Genomic DNA, 20,254 nt, shown 5'->3' with positions numbered 1-20,254 from the left:
GGACATCACAACCTACCAATACAGCGTTGCCTCTGCAATGTGTCATAAATGTGTTTTATGTATTGTATATCTTACTGAAGTCTCATCTTTCCTAGACCACTGCTGTAAATGAATCGCATGGAAGTCTAGTTTCAAGCAGAGTGAAAAGGGGTCATTTCAGTGACGGATTTAAATGCAGGTTCCAGAGGGATTCTAGGTACAGGTAAGCAAAACTGCAGGGCTCACCTGCATGCAGTGCTCCTAAGTTCAATTAGTAAAGCAGACTTCAATTATTGCTGTATAGAAGATTTTTGTCTACAGTTAGTTTTAGAAAGTTAACTATAAGTTCCTGGACAGTGTTGTAACTGTACCCATGCAAAGTACATACTAAATTAAGAATTAAACTCTTGCTACAATTTATGCATAGGCTATTCCCTAAAGGTTTAAAAATACCAATCAGACAAGCAAGACCCTGCAAAAGAACATATTTCTTCAATAACAGCTGTTCATAAAAATAGAATTCAACCAATGATTTGCTATGTAACCGAGATAGGAGCCATCCAATCTGTTTGAATACTTGCTCTGCAACACCGCCTTCCCCCGCCTGATCCGTTGAACGGGAAATAGTTTCTCACCTTTACAAAGAACTCTGAGATCTACTAGATGAGAAACACGGTAGATTTTCACATAACTCCAGCCACAGCAGGAGAACAGGAGATAGTGTTACGACAACTCAGTAGCATCAGAAGTTGGAGAGATCAAGCTGCAACTATTATGATCCAAGTACATTAGTACTCTGCAAAGAGAAATCCTCTCTTTAAGCTTTATCTGCCAAGAAATGTATCTAAATCTTGGTTTTCTAAAAACAAACACAACAAAAACAGCACATCAGGAGATGTATTCAATACTGATCTGTCTACTAAATGTACAATATTGCCTGTTAGGTATAAAAATTATTTCTTTTTAGAGATGGGGCTGTTGGCTTTACTAGTGTTGCTTTCATTTCACATCTACTCAGTTTTTGTTAATTCTTTTATTTCACTGCAACACCACTAAAATGAAGACAGAATTCTGGAAGAATCCCACACCACCAAGACGGTTAATAAATTTGTTTCTAAACCCATGGTCTCAGTTTTTGTAAGCACTATAAGTAGGCAAGTTGGATTTCTTTCTGCCCATTTTTATGCTGTTATTGGAGGGGTGGGACATAGGTGGAATTGGAGGTAAATGCAGATTGCTCATTAAATTAGGAAACTCTCAAAAATGTTCTCACAACCTGATTTACAACCTCAATCTCCAAAATAGCCTAGCCAAGGCTGGAGAGAGATACATATAATTTATCTCAGATCTTCTTATACATTTAGATACATTGCAAAGTTATGATGTAAAGTGTGCTAACATATACCAGGCAATATTTTAAAACAGAAAAGTTACCAAATAGGTAACTGTTGAACTTCTTGATGATAATCAGCAGTTTTTCTTGATAATGTTCCTTTTATTCAGAAGAAATATAAAACCTTCATTTTCACCTCGAGAACATATTCACCACTTGTATTTACAAAGTTGATCTATATATATAGAAAGGGGGGAAAAAAGAAAAAAAAAAAAGACTGCAAGCTATTTCTTACCTGTTAGTTAAAACAGGTGACACCAGTTTGCCATTTCCATTCTGAATTTCATCCTTGAACCCCTATGTGACTGGCAGGAAGAAGAAAGAGACATCTAAGATCCTGTGCAGTAAAACACTAGTTTATTTTAAAGAACTCTGGTGAATAGAATTGACTGAAGAATGAGCAATAAACAAGCATAAAATTTGCTTCATTGAGCCATCATCTCTCCCTGCTTTTCATATTCCAATATTGAACTTGAACTAGTAATATGGTTTCTTCTGTACTAGTCCTGTGAACATCAGATGAAAATTTATTCCTTGAGCTTGTTTATATATTTAAGTACACTGTTTTAGAAATACATTTATGACATTGAGAAAAACTGTTATTGAATTTTATTTTGCACAAGCAAAATTGCATATTTAAAAAAAATAACAATAAACTGAAAAATACTAATCTAACAATGTGAAAAACTAAGTCAAGCAATGTGTTTATTTTTAACAGCTATCATTGTCTGTATGGTTACACTATAGCTTTCATATAATTACTTACAGGACTATATAATAAAAAAAGTATTCTATAAGCTATGCAAGCTCCCAAACAGATTTTCTATGGCAATGATTTTTTTGATAATAATACGATATGCACGTTAACTTTTAGTCGGAGATGATTCCTCCCCTGCCTACTCAGCAAATGCCGCCTAAAGGGCTCGCAACCTGAATACCCTTGTGAGACACTTCCATCTAGTGGCTGCAGTTAGAATAACTGTGCCGCGGTAAATGCTCCAGGGCAGTAAGTATATATATACATACTTTGTATGGGGTTTTTTTTGTTTGTTTGTTTGTTGTGTTTTTGTTTTTTTTTAATAAACACACATTTCACCACTTGATTAACAGTCTTGTAGAGAGATCCAAGTTTATGAGAAGAGGTTAAACTTGCATATTACCGGTTATAACCGAACAAAAACTGAAGGCCAACTAAACCAACTTCAATAGAAATTTTTCTGATTCTACCCTCATTAATCACTAAATATTTAACAAATACTTTCACGAATATAGGTTTGATATTTCAGGGGTTAGAAGCAAGTTCAGAAATACTGAAAGAATTTCCCTGGATGGGGAAGGTGGCAGTGGGGGAACAAAACAGAAGACCAACAGAGGCCCATTTATCAACTTTGTTGTCCGCTGCTGAGGACAGCTCAGGAGTTCAAAAACAACATTTGTTTTATTCCACTCTTACCCTTCTGACTTTGTCAAACCCCTTGTAGCACAACTTTCTTTTAGAATCTTTTTAGGACACCTACTGTCAGCATACTACAGAATTAAACTATAGGACACTTCACATTTTAAACGAAGTATTTGACATTAAATATTTGATCTTCGAATTTCATCTTGATATTTTGTTGATTCACCTTAGGTTGGTTTTTTGGTTTTTTTTTTTTGGTCTCCTTGTATACATACACAGATTGTAAAGTTATGCTACAAACTAATGGTAAAGAATTTCAGATTCCATTTGATGTTTATAAGGTTGATTTTCTTTCCCTCTTCCATGTATGTAGACCATCATCTTCAACAGTTCATCGTCTTCATAAAAACCATCCTTAGTTGTCATTCTGCATTCCTTTTCTAGACAATGATTTACACTATACATTTACAGAAAATGCAATAGTACATTTAAAAATTATGTAATTACAGCAAATACAAGTACTAAAAAGCACAATTCTTAAAATAAAAACATTCTACAGTTGTTTTTTTATTTTATTTCATGAACACAATTTCTGAATTCCATCCAAGAACTGTATTTTCTGATGTTAAATGCCTGAAGAATACCAGCACTAGTACTTTGCTATACCAACAAACACTTAAACTTCCCCTAGCCAGTAATACACCTGATGGAACCTAGCTATCAGAGTAGCACCTAATGCAGTCTTAGCAGTGATCAGACCTCTATTGTAGGGGTTACTACCACAAGATTGCTCTAGTAGCTTACAGTCAAAATAGGGCACACGTTCCCAGAAACAGGGATGGAGGAGGAAACATACAATTTGAATAAAAGGCAGTGGACTTTAATAGAAAACTGGAAAAGTGTCTATGTGTATGAATAGACACATTCAAAGTAAAAAAATCCAAAAAATTCTCTGAGAGCTCAATACCAGGGCCTGAACAAATCCTTAGAAGGCAGATAAACCCATTGACACAACTCTAGACTAGCCGATCCAAAGATATGAGAAAATTATCACCACAACCAAAATGTACCAATCATTAGCTGTACTACTTCCTTTTCAAGAGCTCAAAAGTTATTCTTCAGCTTGTGGGAAATGAGTTTTATTTCAGATCCATGACCATTTCTTGGGCTATTATTTTACAGAAATGCCTTTTACATATTTATATGTATACAGATAGCTAACTACATATAGACCTTTATGTTAGAGTAAAAGAATTTGCACAAATACACTTACGTGAGTATGTATCACAGCTTCTTGTTTTTCCAACGTAAAGAATCTCTTTATCAATACCATTGTATGCACACTAGGGGGACATGTAGAAATGCATTGATTTTATAGAAAATTACATCATCGATAAAACAGTTAATACACATATCACTAACATAATTCAGTAAATGTATTTTTATAGCAATATAAAGTACAAATAGGCTACAAGACCAAAAGCAGAGTGTTGTACTTAAATGTACTGTTGCAGTTTAACATATATTTTAATTGCTATAAATGTTTCAAAATCACACTCTTAAATAACAAGTAATTGTGGTTAATTTGTGGGTTACTTTTTTTTTTGGTTAGTTTTTTTTTGTTTAACTTTTGAAGTTTGTCTGTTACATATAAGTCTACATGAAAAAATAAAGTATTTAGACACTAGCATATAGCAATGTAAGTAAAGTATGTTACTAAAGCTACCAGATTTGTGTAAATATTAATCAAATAATGTTTGTAATAGGCTTTAGGAAACTGGATGAAAGACACTGAGTATAGTTTAAACTTCATATATTTTTTTTATTATTATTATAAATGACTGCCATGAGTTTATCTAATACTTTCCTTCTTTTCCATCAACTCTTCATAGACCTTTCTGATTTACTTATATTAATTGAGATATTCAAAATTAACTCACAAGACTGAATGATACCTCCAATATTGTTTTTTATATTGTCTACAGTGCTCACTGTTGGTAATATGTCAGCTCAGGAGACTTCTTCAGTTTTGTTCTGTTTTCACTGCAACAGTCAAGTTATACGAACATGGATTAGGAAAAATACCATCTCCTATTCTAGAAGGCAATACCATCAGAAACACAGACACACGAAAACAAACACAGACATGCCAAAACAACAACAACAAATAGATGGCAGGGGGAAAAAAAAAAAAATCAAGTCTAGCCAAATTTTGTTACTTATATATTCCAAGTCCTAAAAAGAACAGAAAACAAACAAACAAAAAAAAGATAACAAATATGATCTGTAATTCTTAATAAAAAATAAAAGGACTTCAAAAAAAGTGAGCAACCCATCCTTTGGAAAAAGCATGAATATTATACCACTTCCTACTGAAAGCTAGGAAGCAAATTAAAATGCAATTCTAAAATAAATAAAAACTACAACCTTACCATGAAATTAGAAAAGTTGTATAAGCTTCAGTAAGCAACATGACTCTTCTAATCACAGTATGTTAAGGTATATAATGAATGTGAAGAAATTTCCTGTCCAAAACCAGCAGCTTGTATTCACAGAGCTGAAACAGATGTAGTCTCCTCTTCTGCCTGCAGGTGCCATTACCGGACAAAATTAAATGGTAACTTGCTGTTTTCCTCTGCAGCATTCTTATGAGTCCCTGAGTGCTGTAAGAGTTGACTTATACTTAATTTCTAACACTGGTATGTGTCCTTTAAGAGGCATAAGTAGAATGTGCCTTTTTCTAAAAGTGTATTTACATAAAATATACCTCAAAAGATGGGCTAATGCTGTTTGGAAGCTTCTCAAGTAATCCGCTGTTTGTATTCTGAAGATATGCTTCTCCCAAGATGGTTACCTTTATCTAAAAGAAAGCTTATTTTATCCCGATAAGGGATAAAAATGAACTATTTAGTTCATCAAACTAACCACAGTTAGTTGACTCCTATATTTTGACCAATTTAAGCAACAAAGATGAATTTATTTGATATTTTTGTGTAGTAGCTTATCTCATCATGCTAGCTGATATTAAAATGTGTAATTTTAGTCTTATTTTCCTACTATAAACAAATAAAACTAGAGGCTGAGTTGTAAAACATAGTAAAGTAGCAGATCAACGCTCTCAGAATCAGTACAAACTATTAACATTTCCAAATAAAGTTTTTCAAACAAACTGTTGAAGGGAAGAATACCTATTTCTTAGTAACTTCTTTAAGTTACTTCTAGTACAAAGAGAATGTCGTTGGTTAGTTAGATCTTTCTTTGTTTCTATTTTCAAATGCAGCTACAGGGAAGAAACCTGAATAACCCTCCCCCCCCTACTTTGTATTTGAAATTAAAACAAAATTGACTCCCCAGTCCCTTTTTCTCACGTTAATTAATAAAACTCCATTAGAAAACCACCTGAAGTTCTAGTTACATTTTTTTTTTTAAAACCTGAAATCTGACTGAAGAACGTTTTCTTGGGGGAATAAGAAAGGACATTAAAGGAGAAGAGGAAAGAAGAAAATACCCACTAACTACTGATTAAATGAATAAATAAAAAATAAAAAATAAAAAAAAAGGCATTATAACTTCAGTAAACAATACCTCCCATTCAAGTCTCTAAACATTTATTCTTAATGCTTTCCCCACCACCACCCCTCTCTGTGCATGTTTCTGACTGTTCACTTTTTTTTTTTTTTTAACAGATGTAAATTTGAGGTAAATGGGTGCACACCCATGATGAGAGAAAGGCCCCATTGAGAGGCTTTCTGGTCACCTTCCTAAAAGCCACAGGTGAGCCAATACGACCCTTCACTTCAGAGTCAGACATTGGGATTGGCCTCACAGTTGTTGCATTGCTCTAGCCCCATAATGAGGAGTGATTTGTAAGTGTGGGTGCAAGCAAACCAAACGAATAAGTGAAAGGACTGTGAACAGTTACCTGCTAGAAGTAAACATCTTAATCCTATTAACAGCAGTTGATTAATCAAGGTGTTCTAATGACTACTGGTTGCGATCCCACTCCCATGTCAATTCCATCAAGGAAATTTACAACACTAATATGCATTCCCGTGGAAGTAATTAACAACTTTGTCACATACTAAAGTAAAAATTCTTCTGAAATTGTGCTCCACAGTAACTATCACAACAAATACTACCACTGTCTGCCAGAAGCTATTCAGATTCTGACTTCAAAATCAGATCTCCAAATATGCAAGATGGAGAACAGATCAGGACTGCAAAATCCTTCATCTCGGCAGCATGAGGCTCTACTTCATTTCAACACTATGCTTAGCAGGTGATGTAGACACTGTGCTCAGCCATGTCAATTGCTCTGCTGTCCCAGGCCTAACTCACGCCTACCTCTAACTACTTGGAAAAGCAGAAACTAACATACCATTCACAGCCATATCAATCCATCCTAAAATCTGTCTGCCTGCCATGATCCCAGTTCTTTGACATGGATAATTTACAGATTGACCAGCCTATAGTTATAAATATACCTTACTCTGATAGTATATTACACCAATAGATTACTGGAGCTTCAGCAAGGCTTGCTGATGTATTAATGCAATATGTTATGAGCACTAGCTCACTCTGATGATGTATGGTCACCATACGTACCATAAGAGTGAAGTACTTCAATGATGTATAACTGTAACAAGGGCACCAAGCTGAAGAAAACACTAGCAGAAGTAAGTTTTGTTGACATATACTAAAATGTGAATATGGTATTAACAAGGTGCTTTAATCAGTTTCTACAATTCACTTTAGCATGGATGAGGAGAACACAAGCTGCAGGAAGCTATTGGCAACATTTTCATTCATCATTCAAAAGCCAGATGTGATGGGATTGAAGTTGCCCATCAACCTTCTGCTACCTCAGTTAAAACTCTATCAGAAACCGACTTGTTTGCATGGTGTTTTTCTCATGGTTTTCATAAAGGCTAAAAACTGAAAGTCAGTGTGAGCTCCGAGTTGTGATGACCTTGTTCTTCCCTTTAAAAAATAAGTAAACAAATTCTAATAATAATACACAGAACTGTAACAAACAAGATACTTTCTCATCAGTGCTTCTCATTAAGTACAAAAAATGCAAACATGATTAATCATCTAGCAGGTGGAATGTCAGCAAGTAACACACTTGAATAACTTTGCAACTGAAACTTGGCATAACACCGCGGTATTAACAAATGGGAAAAGAATGGATTGTGACCTTAAAACGTGTAGATTAAGTCACAAGTATTCAGCATCTAAACGTGTGCTGTTATATGTCTTAGTAGAAGAGAGAGAAACTTAAAGTAGTCAATCTTCTGGTTTCACTTGAGTGCTATAGAAAATACCTCTTATTAGTATTTCGGAATGTTACATTGCAATACTACACCAGCAAAGGAAGGTCTCAAAAGCAACTGTAAACAGACGAAAACTGACAAGGAACTTACACGTGTTGTTGTACAAGTTTTTACACAAGTTGTAAAAACTGGTGATCAGTTACATGATTTAGTTTCACAATGCTTGCATTTAGATACACGATTCAGAAGAACCACAAATGTTTTTAAAACTTTCAAATACAAAATTGTATATTTACAGAAGTACAAATATACCAGGATAGTATTCACGCTTAAAAGCATAAAAATCTGAATAACTGAATAGACTTTGTTAACCTCTGAACAGACTTGTAAAGGCCTTTAAAGTAAGAAAGCGACTACGCAACATTGCACCTCATGTGAGATAGACATTAGCAGATACAACAAAAAGTGTCAATTAATTTTCATGTTAGAACTGCACTGCAAGACATTTTTGGACAAAATATTAAGGTATACTAGTCTTCAGAAAAAGATCCATGGGTTATGGATAACTATCATAACAGCATAATTACCTTTCCACATTTCCTTCAAGGCAGATAAGAACAAAACCACTGAATGACAGCATTGATTACTACTATGAAAGTTATCAAAGAAAAACGATGACTGACTCTCTTCAATGTAGTCCATTTGTAGAAAATGGTTCTAAGAGCCTGAACTGTTCTCACAGACTGAAACTCTCAAGATGTTGTGCCTCTTCTCTCAGAAGGAAAGATGATAGCTATGAATATCTGGCTCAGAAGCTTTGAAATAAACAAAAAAAAACATTTAAGTGTCAGCTCCCAATTTTCTCAGCACGATTATGAGCAAGATGTGTGAGGTCCAGGCCTCCTAGAACCCAGTATTAAGGATTAAATATTCTAAAAACATTTTCATCCTTGCAGTTAGCTTTCACTGGCTTCAGCTAACAGACTAAAGGTACATGATAAACTATGTCTACAGTAAAAAGCACGAGGAAGTAGTTGGTTGACAAAGTCGTCGTTTTAGCCTAGTGTAGGTCCACTTGTAATGCTGCTGTCATTCTAAAAGCAAAAAGCATAGGAAACAATCCACAAAAGGCAAAGACGAAGATCTGCTCCCTATCCTTTCACCAAATCACAGCCCAGTACAAGTAACAAAGGAACATGAAGTAATATTGAATAACATACAGCAATAATCTTGTAAATAGCTCCAAGAGTAGCACAGTTAAGCCTAGGCCATAGCATGACGTTAACTTCTGGAGGCAGAATGGTAAGCTAATCAAACAGGTGACATGGAAGCAGTCAAGCACAACGTTCTCTCAAACTTAAATTCCAGCATCAGTGACATGAATGAATATTGTCTGCATTTATCACTGGGAGTTTTGTTATAATTCCAGAGTACAGAGTCATCTAGATTTGCAGAATATCTTTGAAGGATGTTTAGAGATGTGTGTAGATTTAGTTATGATATTTTCCATCTTTGCCTCATTTTTTACCTTGAAAGTGTGGAACTTGAACCCCATCCAGCCCTACATCTGTAATACATACATTCTAGTTTTACTTGTAGATTGTTTATCAGTGCAACTCTCCACAGCATCATGGGATGACTGGCATATTATTTAGGAAGAGCTATGCTTCTGATACACTGTGAATTAATACTGAAAGCGATTTGAGCAATCGAAGATAACCTCTACCAACACCACACCACATGAACTTACTTTAGATTGAGTTGAAGAGCATTATCGCTGCTGCTTCAGGCCAAGATTTTTCAATGGACTACAAAACCACTAAAGATAAGCATTTATCATTTAAAGTTATAAAGGTTTTTTTTTGTTTTTGTTTTTTTTTTTGTTTGTTTGTTTTTAAACCATCTCTCTCCTTTACATAAATAAATACTTTTAAAAAAGACATTTCAAAAAATGAAAGCCATAAAAACCAATTTACTAGCCCTACTAGACCATAACACAGCAGAGGTGAAGCAACAATGTTAAGAAAAAAGAATTGGTACCCGTATCATCTACCTTTCACTGCTACACAAAAGCCCTTTCTCTTAACTTAAGGCACCTAGGACAGGCCTAAAACAAAGAGATGCAAATGTCCTAGCAAGTGTTTGCATTGCTCCCCTACCCCCCCCCCCCCAGTTTTAGTATCCGTGTCATATCACCTCCAATAGTTTATTTCTTAACTTATTGTTAAATTATTTCTTATAAGAGTAGTTGATACTAGACTTTTATTAAAACAAGACACTATATTTTAAAACCTAACAGCATCTTAAGAAATTTTTTCCTGTGAAATTCTGGGTACTTATCACACAATCCTGTTTATTTACTTTCATACCACTTAAAAATCGATATTAGCAACTAGTATTATCTTTTTGTGATATATTACTTTCCCTTCATGTAAAAGGAAAGAGTTTCCCTGAATTCTTGATAGTATTTTATACCCACTGTATCCTGCCAGGTGAGAGCTCCCCTGAAAACGTAAGCGATGACTGGAGTTTATACATGTGTTTTGGAATCCCCTCCAGTTTCCAAGCAAATTCATCTTCACCTGTTTCAATTTGTCTTCCTTGAGTCTCAGTAGTTTCATTACAAAGAGGCTGAGATTTCAGATTTTGCTGCCCTTGTTCAAGTTCAAAATTCACAATAAGGGAATCAACCAGAGAGTCCAATTCATCCAAGTTCATAAATGGCACGGGTGTTCTCTGGATAGCATTGTTTGTAGAAGTAAAAGACAAAGCAAATAAACTGAAATAATTGTACAAATATCCAGCTATGATACAAATCTCTCCTGCAAAGCTCCTGAGAGGGCTTGTGTTTCTGAATGACCCTATGAGAAACAAAAACAGTAAGAATTAAATGCAGTATTTTGCAAAAAGAGACCAGTCTTCCCTTCCTCTTGCTATACGTCTCCTTTAGTCTACATGTTATTAGCAAGACAGGCAATAACCCAGGTAAATACCTTGTAATGTAGAAGAAACAATCTGATAGACTTCAGCTAAGCACTGCTCCAATTCCAAATATTTCACAGCAATTTTAGTACTTCTCTTGATTTCCTGATACACATAATCTTCTTCTGGTACTTGAGATTCTACTTCTTTCTGTATTAATAAAAAGCAATTTTAAAAGACCCAAGTACATGACAGGAATGTTTAATAGTTAATACATTATTATGGATTTAGTCACACAAAACAGGCCACTGAAATACAGTATGAAAGTGATGTTAAGTCACAGTACATAAGACAGCTCTGGAAAGAAGTGCATATTGTTGAAAGGAGAAAAGAGTAAATAAACTAACTCCCAAAAAAGCTCTTAATGGCATTTTAAAACATCTGTCCTGCCTTTTAATTCAAAATATCAGTAGCTGTGTGCATAAAATATTGCAGTAGCTATTTATACCACTATTACCCTAGCATTACTGAACTTCAGGGTGTTCATAATAAACACAAATGGACGAGGATAAGCTGCAAGTACCTCTAGAAACACCAAGTAAAATGAAAACCAAGTACTTTTGAGTGGAAATGCAGTGGCTAGAACAGTTGCAGTGTTCCATTCACAAGAATGCTACTGAGCAGGAATTGTTGTCATGAAACTGTAAATATAGCAATTTCAGATCCAGGTAGTTTCAGATTTGTTTTGTTAAGTGCATCCTTTACATTTAAAACCCAGCTTCAAAGCCCACATTAGGTGAAATATTTCCCTTACCTTTCTGCAAGAAGAGATGTTATTTTCAAGGAACCTGGCTAATGCCACAGCATCATCCTTTATTCGATTTTGAATCTACAAAAGAATTTTTAATTATATTGCACACTTGATTCAAGACACAGTAAAAGTACGTGAATGTTTTAGAAGCGTAACAATGAACACCAGCATGCTGACGAGGAAAACATTCAAAAGCAAGAGCAATGTTTCTGCAACATAACACACATTTTTCAAATAAAATTGTTAACAATGTTGTCTGCCTGTTCACATATCTGCAAGACTTCATATAACCCCTTAACACAGGAGGGTCAAATGAGCAAAGGTAAGTGCTCACTAAAGAAAGGTTCTCCTGTAACTTTTATATCACTGCCATTCTAAGTGGCAGGGGTAAGCTCTTAGCTAATACCTTCATTTTCTGCCTGCGACTTCACACTAGCTGGAGACATTAGCTGAAACATGAGCTCAACCAACAACAACCATGTACAGGACCCCTGCCGGTAGATCAGAATCTGCTGCAAGTGAACAGAATTATTTGTAAAGCAGACTGCTCGATTCTTTTTGCTAGAAGCGTGAAGCTTTTTGGAGTTACGTAGACAGGAATATAAAAGATATGGGGCAATTTCACTCCTATCTGGAAGATTAAGAAACACAGTGAAAATCTGGGTAGGAAGAAATTTTTGCTTTCCTTGAAATAAGCAGTTTATCACTCCTTTCCAACTGATTTGAACCATTTACTCCAGATCATTTATTATCTATTTTTGAACAGAAATAAATTCTTCAGAAATATGTATCGTATCTAACCCAACTCACTATTCAGACTTTCTTACTGGCCGTAATCCTGCAAATTTCTCAAGTTTGAGGAAAAAAAATAGAAAAGTCCATGGCAGAAGACAGGACTGCTCAGATACAGGTACACAGCCACCATTGGTCTTGACTGTACAAAAAAAAAGTTAAAAGATAACACTGAATTATTTTAATATTTAGACAGCATGTTGTTTGGGACTAGGAGTGTAAGAACAATGTGTGACAAAATAAAGTCTACAAAAAAAGCAGTCTTTTAAACTTCATCACCTTTTCAACAATAACAGTGTAGGAAATAGAAGTATTTGCTATTATCATTATAAAATAACAATTAACCTTTAGGATCATAAGACATTACTAGGTGTTTTTTCTGTTTGTTTAATACAAAACAGTTTAAGAACAATATACAGAATAAAAAAATGGCATCTTCACCATTTTGTCCACTGACGTCTTTGTGAAAGTTTTTTGTATTCTCCCTCTTCTTCATGGTTACACCATGAGATTTTACACAAAGTGTCCCCAAAGCGCCCTCCAATTCAGAAATTACTCTGAATTAAATACATTTAAATATTCAGATTACATATGGGTGAAAGGCTAAACACTGGAAAAAAAAATCTGCAAGACTGGTGTCACTGTTCCCACCCATCTCAAACTTCTGTTCAACTGTAATAGCATTCCACACAATTTTTCTAGAAAAAATTGCTGAAAAATAAAAAAAAAATATGATCAAGTGCCTCTAAAAATATATCAGTAGTTTATAATCTTCTTGACATCTCACCTCATTTTGTGGGTGTTGTTTTAATAGTTCTTTCTGCACCATTCTTGCTTTTTCCTGTACTGTATCCATAAGAAAGTCCAGCCCCAAACCTACTCCATCATAAACAGCAAGTACGAAGTCCTTTTAAAATAAAGGTTCAAAACATAATGATTAAAGGAGTTGATTTGGCCTAGGAACTAAAATAGATTTTCCATAATGGACTAAAAACAATTTGTGGGTGTGGGGTGCAAATTGTTCAGCGCTTCAGACACGTGTGACTCTCGGATCACAGTGGCTCAGCACTCGAACCTCCTTTTCTCCAATTTTCTTCAGATTTCTGAAAATTGGGTGTGGTATTTAGCCAGATTATTCATATAAGCATTGAATTTTACTGAAATAGGTATACTTGTACAATCTCTGCAGAGATGCAACCCTAAAAGCACAGCATTTCTTCTTGCTTGTAGGTGAAAGTTATACAAACTTAAAAGTTTGGGATTTTTGTTTCATTGTTTTTTATTTCAAAAAACATTAAGGGCATTAACACATTTATATTAACACATTTTTTCCTCCAGAGAAACAAAAAGTAGCATTAGATAAACTGAAAACACTTAATTCAATTGATCAAATTGTTTTATATAACCATTATAATTATGAGCTTGTTTACTTGAAAAAAACGTGAATGTCAACATGGAAATTACTTCATTATTTAGTGCCATATCCTAGGATATAGAAGCATAAAGAATACAAAGGGAAAACCAAAGATATTGTTTGGAATAAGCGTAAAGTCTTCACGCTCAAGTATTTTTGATACTCATCTACAAAGTCATTATTTCTAACAAACATTTTTTCACCTGTAGACTAGTTGCAGGAAGGTCGTTCTCTTCAAAAATGGAAATATCCGTTCTTGTGAATACTGCCAAGTGTCCTATGCATTTAATTGTTTGTTTTACTGCTTCGTTCACTTTGCTCTGTGCTTCTGTTACCATTGAGGAAATATCTGAAGAACATCCCTTAGAAACAAAAGTGTTATCATTCACTGAAACTAGCAAGTATCTCTGGTCAAAGAGCACAGGATTTCTATAGTGCAAGAGTTTGCACTGCATGATAGCTTGACATGTTTTCAGCTTTCTATCTTCCCACTTCCAATGACTTATCTACTACAGCTAAAAGAGAAGCCAGCACAGCCATAAAGAAAAATGGTATCATAATGTAATGGTATCATTATGTAATCACCAGTGATAGGACCTGTGGGAACGGTATGAATCTGTGGCAGGGGAAGTTTAGGCTGGACATCAGGAAGAGGTTCTTCACCGAAAGGGTGGTGACACACTGGAACAGGCTCCCCAGTGAAGTAGTCACTGCACCAAGCCTGTCTGAATTTAAGAAGCAATTGGACTGTGCACTTAGTCACATGGTCTAAACTTTTGGGTAGACCTGTGCGGTGCCAGGAGTTGGACTTGATGATCCTTATGTGTCCCTTCCAACTCGGGATATTCTATGATTCTATGATTATACTACACAATTAAAATAGAATTACTCTTCACAAGGCTGTACCATGAATAACATTTACCAGTGACTGGTTTTATAAATCCATAAACACTTCCCAGAATACAAAACTAGCAATCACTCTTGTCACTGCATATTTTATTTTCCCCTTTTACCTTGAAGGAAAACAAGAGGGCTAAGTGGCATCCCTATCATCACTTTGAAGGATTTGCTCAATTGTCAGATAAAACTAGTATATGAATTACAGATACTTTTGAGGATACCTGTATGACTCAAAGAAATATGGGTATGATCCAATTAATAGTAGCTATAGTAATTCTAATTTTAGAGTTAAAAACAAAAACAGCAAAAAAATAAAAAATATACACACCACCCCACCTACCCACAATAAAAGAGATGCATCACAGTGATTCTGTGCCATCCTTGAGAAGCAGAACCTACCAGATCAGGACTGATAGCATACTGACAAACCTTTGCTGCTGTCAGGGCCTAGACACAAAAGCCTACATCACACTGAATTAGCAAAAAAAAAAAAATATATATATATATATATATAGTACCAGTTTAGCCGGTACAACAAACATACCCTTTGCTATTCATTTTCCTTAGGTCTGTCCATTTGTTGTTTTATATGCTGGATATTTAACTGTGTTTAGCCCATCTGTAGTCTATGTTGTTTTAATGCACAGAACTTCTCTACACACAGCAGCTAAATTATATTTTCTTCTTCCAAAATATATACTTTACCTGTAGCAGTAACTGTAAATAACCTCCCAGGTTCTTTACTTCCTGTTTTAATTCTTCATCAGTCTTCACAGAGCCAGGGCACTTTTGCACATGGTTAAGCCAAACCTTGGCTAGAACCACAAGCTGGTCAAAAGCAGAGGTAATTTTGATGCTGTAGGACTGAGCAGCATGATCAGTAGAAAAAACTACAAAAGAAATAGGAGATCTATCAGCAGGTCTGCTCCGCAAATATAAGTAGGAATATTTATTTATTCTTTCCCTCAGCAAACATATGAATGTTTGTAAGTCTGAAAGACAAAACAAGACATTTAATAATGTTTACTTCAACAGTTATGAAAGTGAGACTTACAATTTTTTTGACATTCTTCATCTTGCTGTTCATAGGCTTTTGAAATGGCAGAAACTCCAGAGAAAATGGTAAACAAATTCCTTAGTAGATGATCTGCTATGCTCTTTCTTCCTTCATGATTCTGTTCCAGTAAATCTAAAGCTGAACTTATAGATTCTTTGCAAATTCCAGGAAGAAGTGATTCAGAGAAGTTTGGGCATATGCTGGATTTACTCTGTGAACCTGTAAGGTAACAAAGTAAAATACATTGGCAATAAACTCTTCACAAGAATAAGCAGTCAGAAAATCCATATAATGAGTATTTTGTATTGTTTCTTTAACAACATATAACTAACAAAGACAGTAAGTTAGAAAAAAATTGCATATATAAAATTCTACATAGTTTTTAGATTCAGTTAGTACAAAGAAATTCCACAGTGAAATTCTTTAACATTAATCCATCTTTTTCAATAATGGAACCTACAGAGAGACAGAAAATAAACCTCAGCCAATCTAAAATAACTCCATAAAAACATTTGGAAGCCTGAAGCATCTAGTTTTTCACAAAAAAAAAAAAAATACATAAAACCTGACAAAGAGCTAGGGGAAACCTTAGCAGTTAAATGAATAGCAACAACTCAAGCACAGTCTCCAAATGATTGTATCAGGATTCAGCCTCAGGCAATTTGTTACATGAATTATCCTCATTCTCCAGTAAACCTGCTTAGTTAACGATGGGGTAATCGTTTAAGTAAGTTTTAAGTAAAACTCTTAAAAAAAGGGCTGAGAGTGACAGTTAGGAAGTTTTCACCCTAAAAAAACAATCAGAGAAACCAAAAAAAGATCTACTGTTAACAGCTTGATATTGTAAGCTTGAATACATTACAAACAGGACATTTTCCAGTTTGTTCTCTGGCCCACACCTTTTTATATATTTTTTTTAAATAAGTATTAGAAGTGCATGTGTTTTATACAGGTAGTATTTTCATCAAGTTCTCGGTATGAAAGGTGATCTGCCTACATATCAATAAATACCTGAAATATAGGAAGTTTGTGTATTCTGGATTGGTTGCAATTTTATACCAGACAAACATCCAGAAATTCTCTTGTTCTTCATGAAACTTCTACTTCTACAAAGGATGAGAGAACAAAATCATAAAAAACAAGAAAACAACCTCTCTCGAAGTGCCCACTGAAGGTTCAATGAATATTAACAACCACCAGGCAAATAAAAAATATTTATATATACTTTTTATAATATATTCTTTTAATATAAAAATATTTTTACATAAACCTTTTGGATCTTGTTTTTTGGACAGACTAAATTGCTTTTGTAAAGCCAAAGGGGAAGTTTTTTTTCTTAGTAAAACACAGATATTCCACAAAGCTCTCCACCGTCAGACAAGCCAAAAGCTTCTCTAGGCTAGCTCTGGTTGCTTACTTAGTCCTTGGCACCCAAGGCCAGTTCTTGGTAAGAGAGCAATTTGAGAAGCCTCAGCCAACCTTGAAGTCATTAATGAAACAGCTGGAAGACGACTCATAAGGAACTCCCCCACTCATTTTGGAAGCTGTGTTTAAGCTGAGGCACTTGCCCTTGGTTCTGCCTGACTTGTTTTAACTGTGCTTTAACTTTCCCCACTCCTCACAAATGGTTACATAACTTTTCACTTAATTTATAAGTTTGGCACTATAAAAAGGTAAAAGAAGAATTCATAAATAAAAAATTACAAGAGTGGCAGAAAAGTATTTTTACGTAATTATAAAAATTAACTTCTGCTTTGTTTCAAGCATAGCTGAAGGAACTACAAATTATCACCTTCTCCTGGAAAGAGAAGAAACTGAGGCATCTGAAAGGTCGGGTTCCCACTCATCAGCAGGGTCATAAAATACATCAGCAGCTTTATTGTTATCATTACTCTGGAAATGAAAGAAAACAGAGGAGGAGGAGTGTTAAGCAGAAATAGAGTGACAATGAAGCATACAACCCAGGGATGAAGACAACATTTTGGCTGTACAATAGCAGATTCAATGTTTTTCTTTTTGTTAGGATAACCTAGAAGATAACGGACTGCCAGCTATATTGAGATGTAATTGTTTAAAAATAAATAAATAAATAAAATGTTTAGCAAAGACAACCATCTGGTATCTGAGATATAGGAATACCAAGTTTAGAAAAAAAATACACTTTTTCAGAGCTCTCATATGCCTTCTGTATAATAAAGGATCACACATTTAAAAAAATAAAAATAAAATTAAGAACACATTGCAAAAACAAAACAAAAAAACACCAAGCTTCCCATCCTATATGATTATTGTACTCTCTTTGAGAAAATACTACGAATTATTAGTGGTTTTTCCTCAGTTCTTACTGACCTCATAGAGTTCTTTCATTGCTGCTAGTTTGCATTCAAACTTCTCCAGGCTCCAGAAAGTTGCTATCCCCAGTTTGATGTTACGAACCTGCACTTGAGCAGAAGATACTGTTCCTGTTTTATCATCGATTTTGTCGTGCCTAAGAATTTGAGAAAGTTTAAAAATAATGACAGATAAGTATAAAAACACTAATTCACGTTTCAAAAATAAAATATTTGTAGGGAGGATCATATAGAGATAAAGAAGTTGGTAACAAGCCCAATAATCACCTGGGACATCGCATTTCTCACAAAACACAAACATTAAGTGTCAGCCACTGAATTTATTTTTATGAAAAACAAAAAAGGAATCTCTGTAATCAGAGAAAGAAGTCAGTACTAGCATACAAATTCCTGGTTCTCAAGAAACTCAGAACTAAACATATGCTACAGACTTCTGGCAGAGTTCTTGTTCTCGCTAAGAACATCTGGCCATTATAGGGATCAACTTCTAGAATGCTCTTCAGCTATGACTAACACGTTACACAGCACAGCAAGAGATCTATAGAGTGAAATGAATTGTCTTGAATTCTTGCTATCTACTGTTTGCATGTTCTGAGGTTTTTACTGTGTGTTTTAGGACTGCTTTAATATGTGAAACAAAGCATGATGGACATAGGTATCATGAGATTCACCTCCAAAGCACATGTGATCCAAAATGAATTGTCTAATGTAAACATTTAAATTCTTAATAAAAAACACACTTCAAACTAACGCAGCTAGGCTACACACTACACTAAACCTAGTTGAGAAAAGTGAAATGCCAAGTTCAATTTAACAAAAAGCTGTTAAAAGAAAAACAAACAGTATAGTGCACTTCCAGCATCCCCACCATACTTGTATAAATCAACTCACCCAGATACTCACCTGCAGAAAACAGTGTTTTTCCCTAGTTCATTACTAATGGTGTTGGCCTCTTTGATCATCACAGATAACTTCAAAGAATTCCAGGTAAGAGGAACTAATAAAGAATGTAGTACATAATGATTAAACTGATCAAACAACACTTTGCAACAGCTGAAAGGTTTTTAAAAAAAAATCAAATAGAGTTTAGCTATTAGTAGCTCTCTCAATAGACTGGGATGGGGAAAAAGATAAAAAAAAAAAAAAAAAGCCTTCCCAGCCAAGATAACACTTTAAAAAAGAACACATAAAGGGCATTTCAGAAATAGAGACATAACACTAGATACTACATAGTACACTACTATGAGGTAGGACACTTAACTGAAAAAATTGTTAGTCTAGTTTCCCCAGTGAGTTAAAATCTTAACTAGTTCAGCCAGACAGAGGAAGGACTTTTAAGTAATAGGGGAAAATGCAGACTACATGTATATCCACCAAACTGCCCTGACTTATGATTAAAACAGATCTCTTAGCACTGTCTGATAAACATTGCTTAAGAAGGTAAAGGATCATAGGAACCATAAGGCTCTCCTTGTTCCAGATTGTTAGAGAAGTGTTAGAGGAAGAAAAAAAGGGTCCACAGCCCCTAAATCCAAGTCCACTGAGCAAGAAGTCAGCATTGCTCCTGCAGCGTTATGTACACACATACTAGTCATAGTTTTATTCCCCCTTCCACGGTTCTTCTGAAGGGTTTGTATTTCTTCAGCAATCTTCTGTTTCTCAGCTTCCAGAGCTTGAAGTATCTTTGCGTGATGAATACTATGATCTTCCAGAGCCTGAGAAAGAGGAAAAAAAAAAAACAAACAAATAAGCCTATCAAACTAAATGGTGGTTACTTGTGTGAAATAGTTTTGTTGCTGTAATTTTAAGGACTATTAGAACAGAATGAAACGTATCTTCTGCATCTGCCATCAGTATGAAACCCTTCATGTTCAAACTTCAACAATTTTCTTGTTTTACTTACATATTCAAATTCTTAAAAGAAATATTAAAATGAAAAGGATGCAACATTACAAAAGTGAAA

General features: G+C 34.8%; 1 protein-coding gene across 1 annotated transcript in view; it reads right to left on the bottom strand.

The window, feature by feature from the left end:
- KIF14 (kinesin family member 14) overlaps window positions 1–20,254 on the bottom strand; it is a gene marked incomplete at its 5' end in the record, with an annotated part of 60,354 nt that overhangs the window by 27,704 nt on the left and 12,396 nt on the right. Inside the window, 15 exons of the mRNA XM_083846711.1 lie at window positions 615–838; window positions 1,608–4,114; window positions 4,764–4,814; window positions 5,204–10,905; window positions 11,038–11,176; window positions 11,781–11,855; window positions 13,357–13,476; window positions 14,187–14,345; window positions 15,589–15,773; window positions 15,938–16,159; window positions 16,952–17,046; window positions 17,733–17,833; window positions 18,290–18,428; window positions 19,195–19,288; window positions 19,880–20,006. Of these exons, the coding sequence (XP_083702837.1) occupies window positions 10,514–10,905; window positions 11,038–11,176; window positions 11,781–11,855; window positions 13,357–13,476; window positions 14,187–14,345; window positions 15,589–15,773; window positions 15,938–16,159; window positions 16,952–17,046; window positions 17,733–17,833; window positions 18,290–18,428; window positions 19,195–19,288; window positions 19,880–20,006 (1,848 nt within the window). The 3' untranslated portion in view covers window positions 615–838; window positions 1,608–4,114; window positions 4,764–4,814; window positions 5,204–10,513. The remainder of the gene's footprint in view (window positions 1–614; window positions 839–1,607; window positions 4,115–4,763; window positions 4,815–5,203; window positions 10,906–11,037; window positions 11,177–11,780; window positions 11,856–13,356; window positions 13,477–14,186; window positions 14,346–15,588; window positions 15,774–15,937; window positions 16,160–16,951; window positions 17,047–17,732; window positions 17,834–18,289; window positions 18,429–19,194; window positions 19,289–19,879; window positions 20,007–20,254) is intronic.

This window comes from Anser anser (genome assembly GCF_964211835.1).
Source record: "Anser anser genome assembly, chromosome: 8".
NCBI classification, from domain to species: domain Eukaryota; kingdom Metazoa; phylum Chordata; class Aves; order Anseriformes; family Anatidae; genus Anser; species Anser anser.
Note: the sequence above shows the minus strand (reverse complement) of the source record. Positions and strands in the feature narration are given on the sequence as shown.